This window comes from Apiospora phragmitis (assembly GCF_038363925.1).
Source record: "Apiospora phragmitis strain CBS 135458 chromosome Unknown utg000008l:1.0-3514335.0:1.0-3519231.0, whole genome shotgun sequence".
In the NCBI taxonomy this organism is placed as follows: domain Eukaryota; kingdom Fungi; phylum Ascomycota; class Sordariomycetes; order Amphisphaeriales; family Apiosporaceae; genus Apiospora; species Apiospora phragmitis.
In genome coordinates this window covers 855,419-873,504 of record NW_027117407.1, presented here as the reverse complement: position 1 = coordinate 873,504, position 18,086 = coordinate 855,419, and the positions used below count along the sequence as shown (strand labels likewise).

Genomic DNA, 18,086 nt, shown 5'->3' with positions numbered 1-18,086 from the left:
TTGTTCTCAGTGAACACACAAAATCCTGCAACCGAATCAGGGAACTTGATCTTAACTAACACATTGCACTCCACCGATCATTTCCAGATTGCCTCTGGATCTCAAAGCAATGCCGACATGATTTGCAGTTTCCTTCCTCCACAGCCTACTCGCGAAGAATGGTTTCATAGGCTCTTGTCAGACACGTTCTCCATCTGCGTGGTCTCACCCTTATCGCTCATGTCCCGGCTCGTCTCCTGTACCGGCGGCGGGGCCGACTGGTCCATCTGGTAGAGAGGCGGCATGGGCGCCGGGTTTTGGAACAAGACCCACTTCTTGAAGTACCACGGCAGCTTCTTCAGGTAGTAGGCTGCATGGTCTCGATTCCGGACCTCGAACACCCGGTCGAGCTCCTCGAGCTGAGGTTCTTGGTCTCCGGCAGGAGGAAGTAGCAGAATACCCAGCCGATCAGGTTCCACGTCCCGTAGTAGCAGAACGCGCCCGTGTCCCCGAAGGCATCGACCAAGGGGAGCCAACTGAAGCTGATGATGAAGTTGAAACCCCAGGTCACCGCGGTGGCACTATCATGCATTTTATCGTTAGCTTGACTCTGTTTAGAAGACGTGGGGGAGGGGTTAAAGGGGGTGGTGATAAGTCAAGATCAAAGCGCTATGATGAACATACCTGCACATGCCGATATCTCGGATATGGAGTGGGAATGCCTCGGCAGAGTAGGTGAAAGGCACGGACCGGAGCCAGGCGAATAACAAGCCATGAAGACGAACAGGCCCGTCGCGACCATGGCGAGCCGGAACTGTGACGGGTTATTGGGGTCCTCGTCGGGGATGAGGAAGCTGAAGCCGGTCCAGTACATGAAGATGGCCATGAGCGGGTAGGTGACGAGCAGCAGGTTGCGGCGGCCGAAGGTGTCGATGGTGTAGATGGCGGGGATGGCGAAGATCCAGTTGACGAGCCCCGTGCCCATGGTGAAGAGCAGGGCCTCGTCGCGCGTGTAGTTGGCGCGCTGGAACATGTTCATCGAGTAGTACACGATGACGTTGACGCCGCAGAACTGCTGCATGAACATGACGAACCACGACGACTGCGCCGCGCGCCGGTTGCGCCGCACCGTGAAGAAGTCCTGCCAGCGCCGGCCCGCGCGCTGCGACTCCTCGATCTGCAGCAGCTTGTGCGCGTAGTACATGTCGCGCGCGGCCTGGGCGCGGCTGAAGCGCAGGCGCGAGATGGCGTCGAAGGCCCTTGTGTACTGGCCCTTTTCCATGTACCAGCGCGGGCTCTCGGGGCAGAAGTAGACCTGCAGCATGACGACGAGCGGTGGCACCGACGTCGAGGCCATGATCCATCGCCACTGCGTCTCCTCGCCGAAGATGGTGACTTTGCTGAAGGCGACGCCCATGATGGTGCCCAGTGCGATACCGAAGGCCGTCCACATCTGCCACATCATGGTCAGGGCGCCGCGGATCGTCTTGGGCGTCGACTCGGCCGAGTATACGGGCGTCGTGCTCGACTTGGCGCCGACGGCGAAGCCGAGGAAGAAGCGCGCCACCAGCAGGTTGTACCATGAGTCGGCCGCCGCCATCCAGAAGCCCGTGATGACGGACATGGCACAGCTCACGAAGATGGTGCCGCGCCGGCCCAAGTACTTGTTCAGGACCGGGTTGCTCCAGCACCCGATCAGGGCGGAGCAGAGGTAGGGCGCGCCGTTGACGAGGCCTTGGATCTCGGACTTCGTAATGTTGAGTTCGTTGAAGTAGAAGTCCTAGGTGGGGGTGGTGGCAAAAATGGATCAGCAACACATTTCTTTCTTCTTTTCCACTCTCGATTACCTCGAAGAGGGCTTGAGAGTGCTGGCTAGGCAGAAGATGTATCGAGTCTATAAACGTGGGTGGCTTACCTGGGCAGCGTTCACAGCCGACTGGTCCATGCCCTGAACGATGGCTGAGCCGGCACATAGCGTGCAGAGGAAGTAAAGCATGAACGGCTGGCTCCACCGGTGAGTGATCTCCCTACGAAGCAGGTTCTTTTCGTCTTCGCGCAGCTCCTGGATCTGCTCGAAGGCGTAGTCTTGGTTGGTCACCTGCGCCACCAAGGCGCCCTTGACGAAGTCCTCGCGGTGGTCGGTCAACCCCCTTTCTTGAATGAACCCTTCGACGTCGGCGATGACCTCGTCTCGGCTCATCCCTGCAAGGGGGTTGTTCAGGAGAGTGCCAAGGGACGCCGCATCTCGGTGGCTGACCTGTGGCTCGGGGGCCTCGGGGTCGGTACGCTTCTCTGCCATGGCAGCGCTTCTGCTATATGTATAGGTTTATGTCAAATGTCCTATATATCTTGTGCGGTTTCACTCCCAATATGAGTGAGAGGGAAGTAGGTGAGAGGCGTTGGCACGCTCCCGCCGAAGGGGGCCAGGCGAGCGTGGGTGCTTAAATAGCCATAACACGGGGTGGTCTTGGGTAAGCCCGCTGGGCCAAACAAACGCCCGATCTCATTCCACGTAGGTGATCGACCGTGTTTCTTCCCCATACTCCATGCTACAGCATGTACCCACTGGATTGGGAATCCCAAGAAGCTGGGGAAGGTGGACCACCATCCTTCGTTCGAAGATGCGCCGTGGATGCGCCGAGTATTTCTTGGTCTTGTGAAAATTTTGGTCAGCCGCCATGGTACAATGTCACGACCATGGCGGTTTGGAGGAGTGATAATCGGCATTGCGGCATGGTGTAAGACGGTCGAGCAGGCCACCAATGGCTGGGCGTAAGTATGGTTCCGGGCGAGACCCAAGAGCCTCAGGGTCTCGGCTGACGAAATGATGGCATCTCGGCGTTCTTGGTCGCACTCCCGATGACGCAAGCCGGGAAATATGCCAAGATATAGGTTATGGGCGCCGAGAATAGGTGACTCGGCGGGCGGAACACGATCTGCACAGCCCGCACGCCGGGATTTACCAATATAAAAAGGGTAAAAAGGGAAAAAGAGCGCAAAGGAGATATACTTATTATATGTAAGAGATAATCAAGCCTTCAATGATATTTTGAATTGGAAATATGTAACCTAGGGTTACTCGATAGGATCCAAGAGAGACCGCCTGTTATGTTGTTGGTGTTGTGCGGCAATCCCTGAATGAATGAAGAATACGGCGGAAGCCAAGCATCTGGTTCAGACTAGGCCGCATTCCCAAGAAGCCAACGTTCCCACATGGTGCCACTCATTCTTTTGGAAGCCTGGAGAGCCTGGAGAGCCCCGACAATAAGGAACACCCTCTTTCAATCCACATTGACATTGTTACAAACTTCGCCAAACGTCTCCATCATATGATTCAGCCCGTCCCGGACCTCGAGCGCCCGCACGGCGCAGTCCTTGCCCAGCACCATCTGGACCTCCTTCCCAGACCCGCCCCGGCTCCCTCGCCCACCACGACGTCGTAGATGGCCCGGACGGCCTTTTTGTGGTCGCCCTTGGGCTGGAACTGGCCGCTCTGGAAGATGTCGATGGTCTTGCCCACCATACTGTTTTCGTAGTCGGAACCGAGCGGCTTCTCCACCATTCGCGTCGAGCGTGCCATGGGGGTGTCGAAGGCCCCCATGTACACCTGCAGCACGCGGATTCCGAACTCGGCCACTTCCCTGGCCAGCGTCTTGCTGATGCCTAAGAAGATAAGGATATGTTAGTCATTTGCCAAGGCCAAGCAATCAACTCGTATTTATAGCCCCTTTTCGCATAGCCCATTCTCTACAGCGACTTACCATCGAGTGCAGCCTTGCTCGCGCCATACACGCCCAACGCATGCCGCGCCTCGAGCCCGGACCCAGAGCTCAAATTGACAATCACGCCGCGGCGGCGCCGACGCATGTGCGGGAGCGCGGCGCGCATAAGGCGGTAGGGCCCGAAGAAGTTGGTCTCCATGACGTCGCGGACCTCTTGGTCGGCGAAGCCCTCGACGGGCCCCGTGATGGCGAAGCCGGCCGAGTTGACCAAGATATCGACGTGGGTATCCTGCTCGGTCTCGAGGCGGTCGATGAGGGCGCCGCAGTCGGCGTCGCTGGCGTCCAGCGGGAGCCACCGGCCCCGGCCCGGCGGGGTGGCGGCTTCGATCTCGGACACCAGCGCGGGTGTCTTGCTCGGGTCCCGCGACGTCGCGATGACGCGGTGGCCGGCCTCCAGGGCGTGGCGCGCGAACTCCAGGCCGAAGCCGGAGGAGCAGCCCGTGATGAGCCAGGTCAGTGGCCCTGGGCTTGGGACGGTGTCGTTGCTGGTGGAGGAAGACATCTTGGTGATCTGATCTACTCGTTCTTCTCTCATAGGACGAATAGACGATATCGCGTTCGGCCTGGAGCGATGTTCGATAAAGATAGAAGTCTTTTGAGTATTTTTCCCTCTCCTTTACGATTCAAAATAGGAATCTTTACATCAAACCATTATCTTGTTGTCTTATACCGGAGGTGGAGATAAGCCCTTGTTATTTCCTTCAACTCCGTTGGCCCCGAAGCCACCCGACTTGATTAAAAACGAAAGTACCGGGGCTTTGCACACTTGCTGCTTACTTTTAAGAAAGATCGCCGGTTGAATGCCGTCGTCCAGCAACGGTAAAAATACCACAGAGACGAGAAGTTCTAACGATATTAACCTTCCTGTCACTTTAGCTCATCCACTTCAGTTAGTCCAAATGAAGGGAAGTATGGCAGTTTTGTTGAGGCTTCCAGTGCCCCCCTCAAAGTGAGTGGCAGGATAAGTAAGATCTATTCATGCCTCGAAAAGTACCGTCGGTGGTCAGACAAGAATCGATCTGATTAATCCAAGTCAACGAACGAGAGTTGGGAGCTAGAGGGTATAATCTCTCAACTCCGTTCATAAAGCTGAGATGCCAGTAAGCTGTGCTGTATTTCTACCATCAAAAGGGGCCCCAGATTAAAACTCCTTAAACTCCTCCAGACGATAGAATTCCAAAGATCTTGGCTGCGCTGGATATCTTGTCTCCAGCTGTCCCCTAACAGTATCAACAAGATTGCGCAAGCGCATTCCGGTGTTCATTGCGCGATCAATCCCGCAACTAAGGTTATCCATGTCTATGCATATTTCTGCAAGCAGCTCCCTGGATAACAATCGGTAAGGATCTTCCATTCCATCAAGTTCCTGGTGTTCGTCCACAACGGGCTCGAGGATGTGTAACGCTTCGAAGAGATATCCTCCTTCTTTGTATGCCTTTGCCAGCCAATGCTGGGCCATCAGTCGGTTCGTCTCATACTCATCGTACTCATCCTGGCTGTTCAGCCTTTTGTAATCCTCCACTGTCTGCTCGAGCGACTCGATTGCTCGTTCCGTCTGTCCGCATTTCAGCCTCGCTCTCCCAAGCAGACATTCGGTTTCTAGCCTCGCAATCTCACGCTGAAACTCGGTTTCCTGTGAACGAGGATCGTGCGGGTTGAGGTTAGGAAGACTCTTGTGCATCTTCATGATGTCCTCGAGAATCCTGATCCCCGCCCCTGTGGTCTCCTCGATTTCGATATACGCGCTCGCAAGGGCCCTTTCACAACGTTGGCAGGCAGGGGTATCTCTACCAAGGTGCTTGCGTTGCGTGTGAACCACAGCCTCCAGCAACGGAATTGCGTATCCAGCCCGTCCAACCGCGAGATATGCATTTCCGAGGGCAAACAGCAGCGAATCATTGGGTACAAAGCTAGAGTATTTCTTGGTCACCCTTCTCCGCTCCAAGACCTGCTCGAAGAAGCCTATGGCCATATGGAAACGGTGGTCCAGTGATAAGCATTTTCCGACTCGGAAACACAAATCAAACTTGGCCGTATGAACTCTGTACCGATCGCTCTCGCTCTCTTCAAGTAGACGAAGTGTGTGTGGTAGATAGAGTCTCCATAGGAATTCGCCTCTCGCCTGCCAAGCGTTTTCGAAGTGCCGAAGCGTCATTTTCATGGTGTCGTCGTCCATCTGTATCCATTGTTTCACCGCATAGTGCACAAGACTATGCATATCGTACAACGTGTCATGGTAGGGATCCGGCACCTCTTCGCAATCCTCCATATTCACGTCGTCTGTCTCTCCATTACCTGCGTCCTGCATCACTTCATCATGCCCCTCCCCGCTGTGTCCATCTTGCATGTTTCCATCGCACATTCCTCCATCGGGCATGTCTTCATTGCCAGTCTCGCCATCGCCCATGCCGTCGTCATCGTAAGTCTCGTCATCGCTCCGACAAGTCAAGAAAGCGTATGCACAGAGGGTACCGATGGCGTTATGCATTACCTCCTCCGTTCCTATCTGGGCCTGGAGCAAGAATGACAGTGGAATGGCTTTGGACTCGATGCAGGAAATAAAATATAGTAGACTGCCTGCGGCTTTGTCTTCGTCCATGATCTGCTTGAAAGAGACATACCATGTCTCCGCCACAGTGTTCACGGATTCTTTGTAGCGCGTGTTGTCGTTGAAACTCCGGTTCAGCAGAGTGACACGGTTCTCTGGGCTCCGGAGGAGTTTCAAATAGCCTTCGATGGTCACCTTGTTCTTGTTCAGGTATGCAGCCGCCTGCGCAATGGCCAAGGGCAGATACGTGAGGTCGTCCAGGAGCTCCGCCACCGGCTTCCTGTCGCTGAGTAAGGGCAATTTCTTTTCGCTCAGCGACGTCGACAGAAAGTTCTCGGCATCCTCCGCACTCATTGATGGCAACTCGATAACATCATCGGGTTCATCGACCACATCGATACCGATATCCTTTACGCGTGTTGTTAATATCATCCGTCCCGTGCCACTGCTGTTTGTTAGGTAATCGCGAATGCCGCCCGAGCGCCCGAGGGCAACGTTTTCATCATCAGCATTATCAACAACCAGTAGCCACTTCCCTGACTCTGCGGAGTTGAGATAGTTCCAGAATGACTCCTTCGGGTCTTTTGGCCCCTCCTTGTCCCTAGTAGTATCCTTGAGAATACCGACATTCTTCCCAATATTGAAGCACGCAAGCTCGAAACTCTCACGAGTAATGAAGGGCACCCAGAAGATCGAAACGTCGCGATGGTGGGCCATGACCCAGTAGGCAAACTGCAATGCCAGCTGGGTCTTACCAACGCCACCCAGTCCACAGATGGCGAGTAGTCGGCTGTGGTTTCCCATCTTTCTCGGACCCATGAGGAAATAGCTTTCTCTTCATGTCTTCCAGGTACTCACTCCGGCCGGTGAACTTCTTGTTCACGCGCAACGGAATGTGGTATTGAGTGGCGTGGTCCATTTCGCTTCTACGAAGGCGTGTATCATCTTCGAGTCACACATGAGTTAGCAAGCTGCTCACGTACGTATGGAAGGGGCGGTTTGAGGATGTGCGTGCTGTAATAATTCATGCGAGTATCCCAAACTATAGTACGCTCAAGGGATCTCAGGCAGCGCAGCGAGTCGCTGCCTTAAGGCGTGGGACCCCTCTTCGTCCTCGTATTGAGCTCCCACGACACTCCCTCCTTCAACTCTCATCGACGAAGCAAGTGACTCACTTTTCTCGAGCGCCTTCTTGTAAACCTCATAGACGTAGTGCTGGACGAGTACCAGGTTGTCTTGATCTCGCTGCTCATCCGGTGCAAACCTGCACACCTCTCCGTGACCCCCTTGCAGCATGACAATACTCTCGTTATTGCCAGCTAAACCCAACCGGGAGCTCGTTCGTGGCACATACTATTTCTAGTAGTCAGAATCCCGGGCGCTGTCCTATATCGGGAAGAATCTACTTACTTTGTCAGAATCGCCCCAGAAAGAGACGATGTCGTAGAGGGGAACTGGTGCCGCCGATGCTCCTGCAAGAGATCGGGGAAAAAGCCGTCATCTTCCAGTGCCTTCAGCACGCCTGAGCCTTTCTTCCAACTCAATGCCTTCGCAATATTGGATGCTGCGGTTCCTAGCATCAAGTAGTCCGAGTCTGCTCCTTTTTGCGGTGTCGCAAAGAAGACAAGCCCTGTAGTCGCGTTCTTGATCCAAGTCCACTTGGGGTTATTATGGGCATTGATCAGCGCCTGCTCTACCAGCAGACCACCCATGCTGTGGCAGAGGAAGATGATAGGCCGTGTTTCAGGCATGTCTCTTCTCGCCGCACTGATGACATCGAGCAGGTTGCTCGCCTTGTCGACAAAGGTGCTTTGGTTTTCTCCGAAGACGACCGACGCGTTGTATTGGTACAGGAATATTCGCGCAGTGGGGATCATGTCTGCAAGTTCGGCCTGCAGCCAGAGGTGACCGTCCGGCCCATTAGGTGTACGCCATGTATCCCAGGCGTGGTCGTCATCCCTCTTGAGCCGCGGGTTTAGACCATGAACTGCAATGATGCTGACAAGGGTGTTAGTTCAACAGCTTTATTTGGGCTCGATAAGGACCCTGCTTACTCGACTTCGGACTCTTCGCAGGGCGTTTCTGCTTTCGGATCTGGAGACAACTGACGTAGCGGCTACCAGCTGGTTAACTTCTGTCATTTTGAAAGGGGAGCACCAAAATACTGACCATCTCTTCTGTAAGTACCCGACGCCCGCATCAACATAGAACTATTTCTTGATTGCGTGACGATCGATCCCGGTGACTCAATAATCGATCTGCTCGGCGCTTGTGGAGTGAAAACGTAGCAAGACAGGCAACGCAACACTCTCCGGGTGATATATGTCGACCTGGGTTGGGCGGCATTACTGCCACACTGGCAACCCCGCACGTCTGACCAATAGCCATGGCGTCGTGATCAATGTGAGACGCACTCTGCAGCCGCCGACCAGGAGGAGAGGCTGCCATGGTTGGTCTGGGGTGGGATGGATGGCCAGTTTCCTTTTTTGAAAAGTGATAAGGTACAGCGAGGTAGCATCTGCGAGGATGGGCGTCAATCAAATTCATGTAAGCGAATGGGAGTGACAGGGGGAGGGGGAGCGAGCCGTGTGGCATGAAGTTCTGACGTATCCTCTGCTGTCGGCAGTCCAAGATAGGGAAGGAGGCGAAGCAACGGTGATGTGAAATGGAGTCAAAAGAAAACCGCCTGCATGGGGATCTCACGAGATTTATATAAGAAACCCCTGAATCCATTTCGATGCGACTGTGGTATTGTTTGCTACGGGAGTAAACATTTCTTGAGTTAACGTTCGCCTCGGCTCCAAAGAGTTGGGGCAGCCGAGGTCCAATTACTCGATCCCTTGCGTCCAGGCACAATGCGCGGCAAGGAATATATAGGGCTTACTTACACATACCAAAATTCGCAATATACCCCGCCATAAATTCCGCAACACGCTTATACCATTATCACCATTCTCATAATCTTCATCACTACCATCACCAGCATCATCACATCATGTCTCCAAGCGTCAAGCTCGCCACCCCCCTCACGGCCCTTCTCGGCATCCAACACCCCATCATGCTCGCGGGCATGGACATGGTCGCCGGGCCGGAGCCGTGGGGGTGCCACCCACGTGGGCTGTCGAGAAGTTGCACAAAGCCGGCATACTTTACATGGTACGCCTGCTACATCCCATCTGGCTGTAAGATTCTTGTCATTAATCACATATTAACCATGGTAGAACATGGTCGGACATCCTAAGGTACGAAGGTCAAACATTTGAGTATGTACGCAGAGCCGGACTTGAGGAAACTAACAAATGCAACACGTCACAATGTAGCACGTCCACAAAGCCTGCCAGGCCGGCGCCGATATCATATGTGCCCAGGGTGGTGAAGCAGGTGGACATACAGGCGACATACAGACGAGGTAGGCACCTTTCTTCTTTGCGCCATCGAACCCTACTACAGAGGGCGCTGCAACTAGCCATAACTAACCTATACTAAAATACAGCATCCTGACCCCCGCGTGCGTAGACATCGTAAAACAGTACAAGTCGCCCCTGACCGGAAACCCCGTCCTCCTCGTGACGGGCGGCGGCGTGAACGACGGCCGCAGCCTCGCGTCCGCCCTGATGCTCGGCGCGAGCGGCGTCTGGGTCGGGACGCGGTTCACTGCCGCGGTGGAGTCCAAGTATCCCGAGTCGGCCAAGAAAGAGTGAGTTATAAAAAGACTAACACCCTTCACGACGGATGATTCTATAGACATGCGACCCATCAATCAGCCACTGACTATGCGTACGTAATCCACTTAACAGGGTCATCAACGCCACCTACGACTCCTGGGTCCGCAGTCTAATCTGGTCCGGCCGCCCCCTGCGCGCCCTCCGCACGCCCTACATCGACGACTGGGAAGCGAACCGGCAGGGCGAGATCCGGGACCTGACGGCGCGGGGGCTCGTGCCCCTGGAGCACGAGCTGGACAGGCTCCACCGCGAAGGCAAGCTGACGGAGGAGATCGAGGAGCAAGCTGCACTACGGTGAGTTTCTTCTTTTCTTTTTTTTTCCTTTTTGTTTTCTTTTCTTTTCTTTTTCTCTCTCTTTATCTTTTACAGAATTGCTTAAGAAGCAAACTATGCGTATATCTCATGTGACATCCCGTATCTAATCGCTATGCTTCGAAATTCATCTAGACCTATCGGAATCGTGGCGGGCGCTGTCAACAAGCCCGGGCAAACGGTGGCCGAGATCGTCAAAGAGATGGTGGATGAAGCAGCTGAGCTATTGGGCGCAGCTCCCACCTACTTGACAACTAGTTCAAAGCTTTGAAGCTATAGGATTATTGCTCATGGAGACGCGGGAGAGTTGCTAGCTACCTGTACGGAGTAGCGAGGTTGCCCAAGTAATGTGAAAACGAGGTGAACAGGAACGTGGAGAGATATATATTTGCAATACAAGCCATAACGGCATCTTAACAATCTCGAAATAAACCCGCATCAATGAGCTGTCCCGAGAGGGCCCAACCCGTTGATGCCATTGTAAAATTACATGCGAACACAGCATGAGAACTCAGGAGTCCTTGCAATTCACCGCGCGCGAGCTGCCAGGAGCAAAATGCACACGTATTCCCTAGGAACCAATCTGACGGCAAGCCAACCAACCTAAACGCCAGTGATGATTATAATACCCCTGAAACAAACTCACTTCCCTCCCTCTTACTGATTACAATGCTCTCTCAAATCATGAAAGACTTGGAGCCTTCGACCAGCCCGTCCCCATCTTCGTGACCGTGGACCAATCCGGCGCGAACCTCCGGATCTCCTTAAGCGCCGGGATCGCGGTGCGCCCATCTTGTTCGTTCCACAGGCAGACGACTCGGCCGTCCATGCCCTCTTCGCCCACGTTCTTCCCCTTGCTGAACTTCCAGGAGAACGCGACGTCCCATGGGCGCCCCCACTCGCGGCTCCACAGCCTGAGCTCCTTGGAGCCCGCCTCTCCGATCCGGGGAAGCGGGGATCCTCGTCAGACCCCTTCACGACGATGTCGTCAACGGGCCGGTCGAAGAATACACGGCAAGAGCGCGTGTTACGTCCACTGACCCGGATGGAGGCGCTGTTCAGGCCCTTTTCGCGTGTCACGTTGAGGCTGAGCCATTGCGAATAAGTCTTCTCTGGCGGCAAGGTCCCGTTCGTGGGGACGACCCGTGGAGCAAGACCTTTCCACGAATACTCCGTCAGGTCGGATCGGGCTGAACTGGTCTGCTTGACTATATCCTGCCCAGCAGTACTGGGAAGGCTGCCAACAATATCGTCCATGAAAGACGACTCCACTCCGGCAAGACATACTTGATTTATGCCGGTGTCCAGATTGAGGCGCTGCACGAAGAAAAACTTCATACGGCTTGTTGGAGAGAAGGGGAAGGCGGCCAGGTTGTAGATGAGTGTTCCGATGAAAACCAAGAGCAGCACCGTAGGTATATGGTAAGAATGGCGGTGGATAAATGGGGACAAGGGCGTGAAGACGAGTACGCTCATCAAGGCCACCATAATGTAGACGAGGAGAGCAGGACTGCCATCCACGAGCGTTTGGTTCGTAGCAGTCATCAACAGAAGCCCGATTTGGCCGAGAATGATAGTCGTGATCGGGGCCAGGATCAGGAATTGGAACACCCAAACCCAGTCTGCAAGGTACTGACTCCAAATCTGCTCGTCCCCAAAAACCGATTGAGAACCAATGGATCGTTCCTGCAGACCAACGTTGCTACCCGTATTAAGATGGTCGGAGCGGTTGTATCTAGCAAAGGTTGTCTTTGATCCTCGGAGAAGTGACGTAGACTCGGTTGCCTCTTCGGCATCGTCCTCATTCTCACCATTAGTGGTCGTAATAGGCTGCGTGCCAGAGGATTGCGGCCTATCTTGCGCGTCACTCTCTGTCGTTTGCGGTCGCTGGGAGTCGGCCTCGAAGCTCTGGTCCTCAGCGTACTGGGATTTTGTTGGCAAACTGAAAAGCTCGAGGAAGCCTAGGAGCGTCGCAACGGAAACAGCCAGGAAGTACCATACGATAGGGTAGCCCAATGCCAGCTGGTATCTTTCCTCATACACTGTCTCAATCACAAGAAGAATCCAGCCAACGGCAAACAGCCACAACAACGCATAATGACGGTTGAGCGCGGTTGGTCGAATAAAGTTGGTAGCACGCGCCAGGAACCACATACAGTAGATCCATGCTGATGCCATCATGGACCACACCGCGTAAGGACTACTATACACAATGAATGGGTTCAGCTTGTTGAGCATGAACGCGAAGCCCACGAGTATAGCAGTGGAGGCGATGAAAATGGTAGGAAATCGAAGAATGCCGCGCAGCGCGTGCAAAGAAATATTCTGATCGTGATCAGATTCAGGGTGTGGTGGCAAGCAGTGGCTAAATAGGTAGAACTTGTCGAAGTGGCTGAGGATAGCGCCTGTGAGGATGAGAGCAAGGGGGGCTACAACCAGAAGGGACACCGAGACGGCGAACAGGGAATGAAGTTCAAAAGTGACGAAGGCTTTTCCGAAAACGTCGAACCACACGGCGGAGCTCCCTTGCCCACTGGGGACTTGGTGTTTCCCGGCGGCATCGCCTTCAAACGTTTTGCCTGTATCGGAAGTCAAGGCTTGCATCGTAGTGACGGCGGCCGAAAGCATGTGCCAGATGGAGTTTGGGCTAGTGTGCCGCGCATCGTCGTCTTCGGTATGATAACGGGCCCGGGGTTCCATGAAAGCAACATCCAGTCCACGCATTCCCATATTCCCATTAAACACCACATAATCGGTCTGGCTTCGGATGAAACCAGACTTGAAGGCATCGCCGCTTACAATGGTACCAAAAGGATGCGGCGACTTCTTGTAAGCCGAGGCTGCCTGAAGATCCGTGGCACGGAACAGGGTAGCTCTTCCTCCCGCACCCGCACCCTCGAGGTTGAGGAAGACGCGGGGAAAGGCCGAGACGGGGTGCCGACCGAAGACTCGGGCTCCATTCAAGTAATCTTCTTCGCCGTTGTTGAAGAGTGCGACAAAGCCTTTCGTGGGTTGATTGCCTTCCGTGGTAAAGTGCTTGATAAGTTGGAGCAGAGTAACGACGCCCACTCCGTCGTCTGTGGCTCCATGACCGGTTGAGACACTGTCGTAGTGAGCATTCACCATCGACCCGCCGGACGAAGGCTGGCCGCCGTGTCGCCACCAGTCACCCTCGTCGTCCTGGGAGCCCCTCACATAGACGATGATGTTGGTTCCCTCAAAGTAGGTGCTGACGCTCGGAGCCGTTGATGCGACACTGCTCGCAGCCGAGAAGGTGAGGTTGGACATCACGTCATTGAAGACAACAACAGGAGCGTTGGTGTCGGCTGTGGGGACGCGCATGGCGGCGGATTCAACCCCGTACGCGACGCCATTGGCCTTGAGGAGCTCGTCGATGCGGGTCAGTAGCCAATCACGGACTTTATCATTTTTACGACTATTATAGGGATGGTAGCCATTGCTGAGCTTTTTGAGATCTAGCCATGCTTCGGTGATGTTGACGCCAGCATAGGGTGTTTCCGATGGAGGCGCCGGGACGGTATTTTGCACAAATAGTAGCGCGACAATGACTGCAATATACACGACAGTGGTGATGACAGTCACTTGCGAAGGGCGGAAGGCGAGCGGATTGGCTACCATGGTTACAGGTTTCCCGGAGAGAGGAGAGAAAGCCGAGTTTGTGCAAGGCAATTTGATCAATCCACGGAGATGATGATGGTGGCCTACTGACGATATGACATGATTTGGAGGAGAGCAGGCAAGCTTCGAGCTAGACGAGGATTAAGCAGTTAGGAGGTTCGAAAGGAAGAGTAGAGTATGCGCGTAGGGGTCTGTCGTATGTCGGTAAAAGCTGTCTCTCGTCTGTCCTAGGTGAAGTTGAAGTTGGAGAATGAATGATATGATGCAATCAACTCCGAGAGATGCGAGAGGTGCCTGGCAAGTCCAAGTCTGGGTGCTCAGATCTCAGATACGTAGTGTCGTGCAGTCAGTGGACATCGGCAGGTTTTAGCTGCATCCACCATCCACTGGATAAGGCAGTTCTCCGCCTTCTGGTGGGGGGACTTGGGAACTCAGCCACCACCCATTAACCTACAAGTACTTGTCGGGACTTCGACTGTGCACAATGTATGGCCATCATGACCATTCGATGAAGCCAATTGGATCACTCTGGATCGACTTGGCATCGCTTTGGTTTTTTTGGTTTTCTGGTTTCCTTGAGGTGTAATAGTAGCATATCCCTAGCTGATGATGTGATTGCGGCCATGCTCGGTGTAGGATAAGATGAGACATAAGTAAGTACTCTTTCACTTATTCGGGTTTCCTGGCTTATATTAGGTCCGGAATAACTAATAGTAATGGAATAGCCAGAAGAGATGAAGCGGTGGGTTTAGTTCACAGTAATAGAATAGTCGTCGATATGTGTAAGTAAAGTAGGTTAGGTTGGCATACAAGGTTATCAGTAGTTCCGTTTCGGTGTCCGCAAGAAGACAAAAATTGTATCCATGAACCTGCAAACATTTAGAAGACATTGAGAGATGGAAAGGACAGAGTAGGTGCGCACCAAAAGAATGTATATTAAATTACTATCTGAAATCGGTCATGTTTTATTGAACTTCGTATTCTTCATCAACCTTCTCTTTAACGCTCCAAGTTGGTTGGACGTCTTAAGCATAAGCTACCTCGCTCACCGCCACCGCCAATGGAGTCTTATTGGCCCCAGACACCAGCATCTCTACCTTCTGGGTAGAAGAACGCCACAACCGCGATGATGATGTACACGGCGCAAAGAAGCGCTCCCTCCAAGTAGTTACTCCTGCCATCGAGAACCAGGAAGTTGACAATGAAGGCAGACACGAACAGGCACACCGTCTCAAAGAGGGTAAAGTACAGTGTCATTTCACGGTTCATGATCCAGCCCAGGATAACGACCAGCGGCGTGATGAATATGGCAATTTGAATAGAACTGCCGACAGCGACGCCGATAGCTAGATCCATCTTGTTCTTCATGGCCACCGTCAAGGCAGTCACGTGTTCCGCAGCGTTGCCAACAATAGGCAGGATAATCAGACCAATGAAGGTTTCGCCAATGGTGCTGGTTTCAACAACGGCATTGATAGAATCAACCATGAACTCGGCGCATACCGCCACAAGTGCGGTAGAAATCAGAAGTAGCACGATGGCCGAGATCCTAGAGAGATCATCATCGTGCTCTCCTGTCTCTGGGCCAGCTCCCTCGACAAGAGCCGAATGAGGTATCGTCGCAGGCAGCATGGCACCAGGAGCCCGGTATTGGACTTCGTTGAGTCGGTCAGGTAGCGAGTTTGTTCGGCGAATTCCGTATCGTACTCGGGGTACACGTCCGTTGGGAGCATTAGGGCCCTGGACGGGCGCCTGCGTGAATACAGGCGGCGCCAAGCTCTTCACTGGCTTGAAGGATATAGCCCGGAGATTCGTGAAAGGGCGTCTTGGAGGGGCCCCGGGTGCGGCAGGATCAGTAAGCCCGTCCATGTTGGAAACGGTATCGGCGAAGTCAACACGACGAGGTTCAGAATCGGATACTCCGGGGCCATCAACTTGCACGGCTACAAGATCACCAGCACTCGACGCGGAGGTAGCGGGTATGTTGCCCTCTTCATTGACAGGAGACGCGTTCTTTCGGTGTTTACGATGCTTGTGCTTCCTATAACGATGCTTCCTGTGGCGCTTTGGTGGCTCTTCCTCGATGGCTTCTTCACTACCCTCGGTGTTCATGCGCGGAAACACGGGCTTAGTTGGACCATTTGAAGAATCGCCAGACTTTGATGCATTGTCTGCCAAGGGGCTTGCGGGATTGGTGCCAAACGAGGATGAGCGTTGCTGTTCGTCAGCCGTATCAACAGAGGCCACGCTCGACTTTCTGTGACGTCTGTTTCGGATGGCTCTCTTTACGCGCTTGGACATAGTATTGCCCGAGTGGCTAGAGCCTGCCGAGTCGGAGTCGGACGAGTCGCTCGATTCCGAGCTGGAAGTATCGAGCCACGCAGCAGCAGGTCCAGGGTGGACTCTTCATCAATGATGTGCTGCGGGGTCGATTCATACATGTATGCATGAGACTTCAGCTGGAAAAGAAGATAGATGACATATACCAGTAGGAGGATGACACTGGTTCCTCGGCTGATCTTCAAGGACTCCGCGTCTGCCTTGTCGTTGTTGGCGAACGAGGCATGGAAGGCAGTTGGCAGAACAAGACTACAGACGCTCAGACTGAGCAGACATGCACTCATCTGCGTAACGGTGCTGTTGTATATCTGTTCCCGGAAGCGTAGTCCTCCGAAGAAGAAGGCCATACCGAGAATCAATAGAAGATTGGCCAGGATTGAACCAAGAAGGGAGGCTTGGACGATACGGATCTCGTCCTTTGCCAGAGCAATGATAAAGATGATCAGCTCAACAGCGTTACCAAAGGTAACGTTGAGAAGGGCGCCGACCGCATCACCAAGTTTCCGAGCAACCGACTCCGTGGCATGACTCAAGAGGCCAGCCAGGGGAATGATGGCAACAGCGTTGATGGCGAAAACGGCACCTGCTGGCATGCCAGGCACATTGGCCACGGCGATTCCCACAGGAACGGCAAGCAGCAGTAGGTTGAACCAGCTATGGCAAAGAATTTTCGCAGTGGTCTGGTAAAATCGTATGAAGACATTGGGTCGGGTTTTTGTTTCTACGACAGTCCCGTCCCCTCAGGTTCCGATGCCTGACCAGTTGCGGCATTGTCAGACTGTGTATTATCGGCGACTTGTGCTTGACTGCCATTGTTGCCGCGGATGCTCCGGACAGCCGCGCTGCCATCGGGGTTGGTGCGGCTACCATCTTTCTCGTTCGTTTGTTGAGCCTGTCGATTCTGGCTTATAGGAAGCGTCGGGGATACTGTGGGGTCTCCATGCGCGTGTGCTCTAGCCCATGAGCGTATGCGATCTGTATACGCAAGTGAATTAGAGGAGCTTTTCTTCATCGATAGTAGATGGTTGGCAGATGCGACGATAAGGTCGAGCAGTTCTTGAACGAAACAAGAAAGAGAGGAAGGAGAGGAAGAAGGTGTGTAGAAGAAGAAGTGAGGCGAGAGGCAGCCGCGCATCTGATTAATAGTCGTAGAGCAATGACTGATGTGGATGGGGGGCCGGGGGTGTATCTGACAGGGGATGGGCACTGGATGTGGGCTCCCTGTGAGCGAGTAACGGCATGGGCAGTGCCGTTGTCGTAGTGCGTAGGTACATACTCAGATAAGAGCCCACCGGCGACCATCCGGGCCACTCACGTCTCGACATGACATCTGGCGAGATGCGAGCGAAAGCGACGTGGGTCTCCTCAGCTTTTGCGGATTTGAATGCACCAGCATTCATAATTTAGCCACTAGCTTGATTCGCTCCTGCATACCGGATTGTTTGATTTGTGGATGGACTTTTGGATCCAGGGGTAGACACATTTTGGGAGGAAACAAACATCGGTCGCCAAGACAGAGAACAGCCGTCATGTCTTTATACCTGATGGATGCCAACCCACGATGTGTGCTTCGCCTATCAACAACATTGTTGATGAAACGGTTACGCCTGATGTTTTGAAGCCCCAGAGCTTGTCGGATATGTACGACGTAGAAGCAGCCCTTCAACGGGTAGATTGCAGTAGCTTGGGGCGCGAATCCAAAGTAAGGCATGCGTGGAGTGGAACTCTCCATCGAGGCATGTTTCCCTACTCGCCTCACTG

At 53.7% G+C, this 18,086-nt stretch overlaps 6 protein-coding genes across 6 annotated transcripts; 1 reads left to right on the top strand and 5 right to left on the bottom strand.

Moving 5' to 3' along the window:
• Nucleotides 1-164: 164 nt before the first annotated feature.
• On the bottom strand, nt 165-2,278 carry PG994_008697 (uncharacterized protein; the record flags this gene model as incomplete). Its single annotated transcript, XM_066860106.1, has 4 exons — nt 165-398; nt 440-560; nt 726-1,759; nt 1,895-2,278. The coding sequence occupies 4 exons, from the start codon at nt 2,276-2,278 to the stop codon at nt 165-167; spliced, it is 1,773 nt and encodes a 590-aa protein (XP_066713695.1).
• Nucleotides 2,279-3,260: 982 nt separating this feature from the next.
• On the bottom strand, nt 3,261-4,263 carry PG994_008696 (uncharacterized protein; the record flags this gene model as incomplete). The annotated part of the gene is made up of 3 exons (XM_066860105.1): nt 3,261-3,377; nt 3,410-3,642; nt 3,741-4,263. 3 exons carry the CDS (start codon nt 4,261-4,263, stop codon nt 3,261-3,263), a joined length of 873 nt encoding a protein of 290 aa, XP_066713694.1.
• A 639-nt stretch (nt 4,264-4,902) lies between these two features.
• Nucleotides 4,903-6,108, bottom strand: PG994_008695 (uncharacterized protein; the record flags this gene model as incomplete). Its single annotated transcript, XM_066860104.1, has 1 exon — nt 4,903-6,108. One exon carries the CDS (start codon nt 6,106-6,108, stop codon nt 4,903-4,905), a length of 1,206 nt encoding a protein of 401 aa, XP_066713693.1.
• Nucleotides 6,109-9,304: 3,196 nt separating this feature from the next.
• PG994_008694 (uncharacterized protein) lies at nt 9,305-10,617 on the top strand (the record flags this gene model as incomplete). The annotated part of the gene is made up of 5 exons (XM_066860103.1): nt 9,305-9,491; nt 9,643-9,718; nt 9,803-10,006; nt 10,107-10,328; nt 10,482-10,617. 5 exons carry the CDS (start codon nt 9,305-9,307, stop codon nt 10,615-10,617), a joined length of 825 nt encoding a protein of 274 aa, XP_066713692.1.
• Nucleotides 10,618-11,028: 411 nt separating this feature from the next.
• On the bottom strand, nt 11,029-13,985 carry PG994_008693 (peptidase family M28; the record flags this gene model as incomplete). Its single annotated transcript, XM_066860102.1, has 2 exons — nt 11,029-11,280; nt 11,388-13,985. 2 exons carry the CDS (start codon nt 13,983-13,985, stop codon nt 11,029-11,031), a joined length of 2,850 nt encoding a protein of 949 aa, XP_066713691.1.
• A 1,068-nt stretch (nt 13,986-15,053) lies between these two features.
• On the bottom strand, nt 15,054-17,725 carry PG994_008692 (uncharacterized protein; the record flags this gene model as incomplete). The annotated part of the gene is made up of 4 exons (XM_066860101.1): nt 15,054-16,309; nt 16,366-16,979; nt 17,051-17,300; nt 17,641-17,725. 4 exons carry the CDS (start codon nt 17,723-17,725, stop codon nt 15,054-15,056), a joined length of 2,205 nt encoding a protein of 734 aa, XP_066713690.1.
• Between the last annotated feature and the right edge of the window lie 361 nt (nt 17,726-18,086).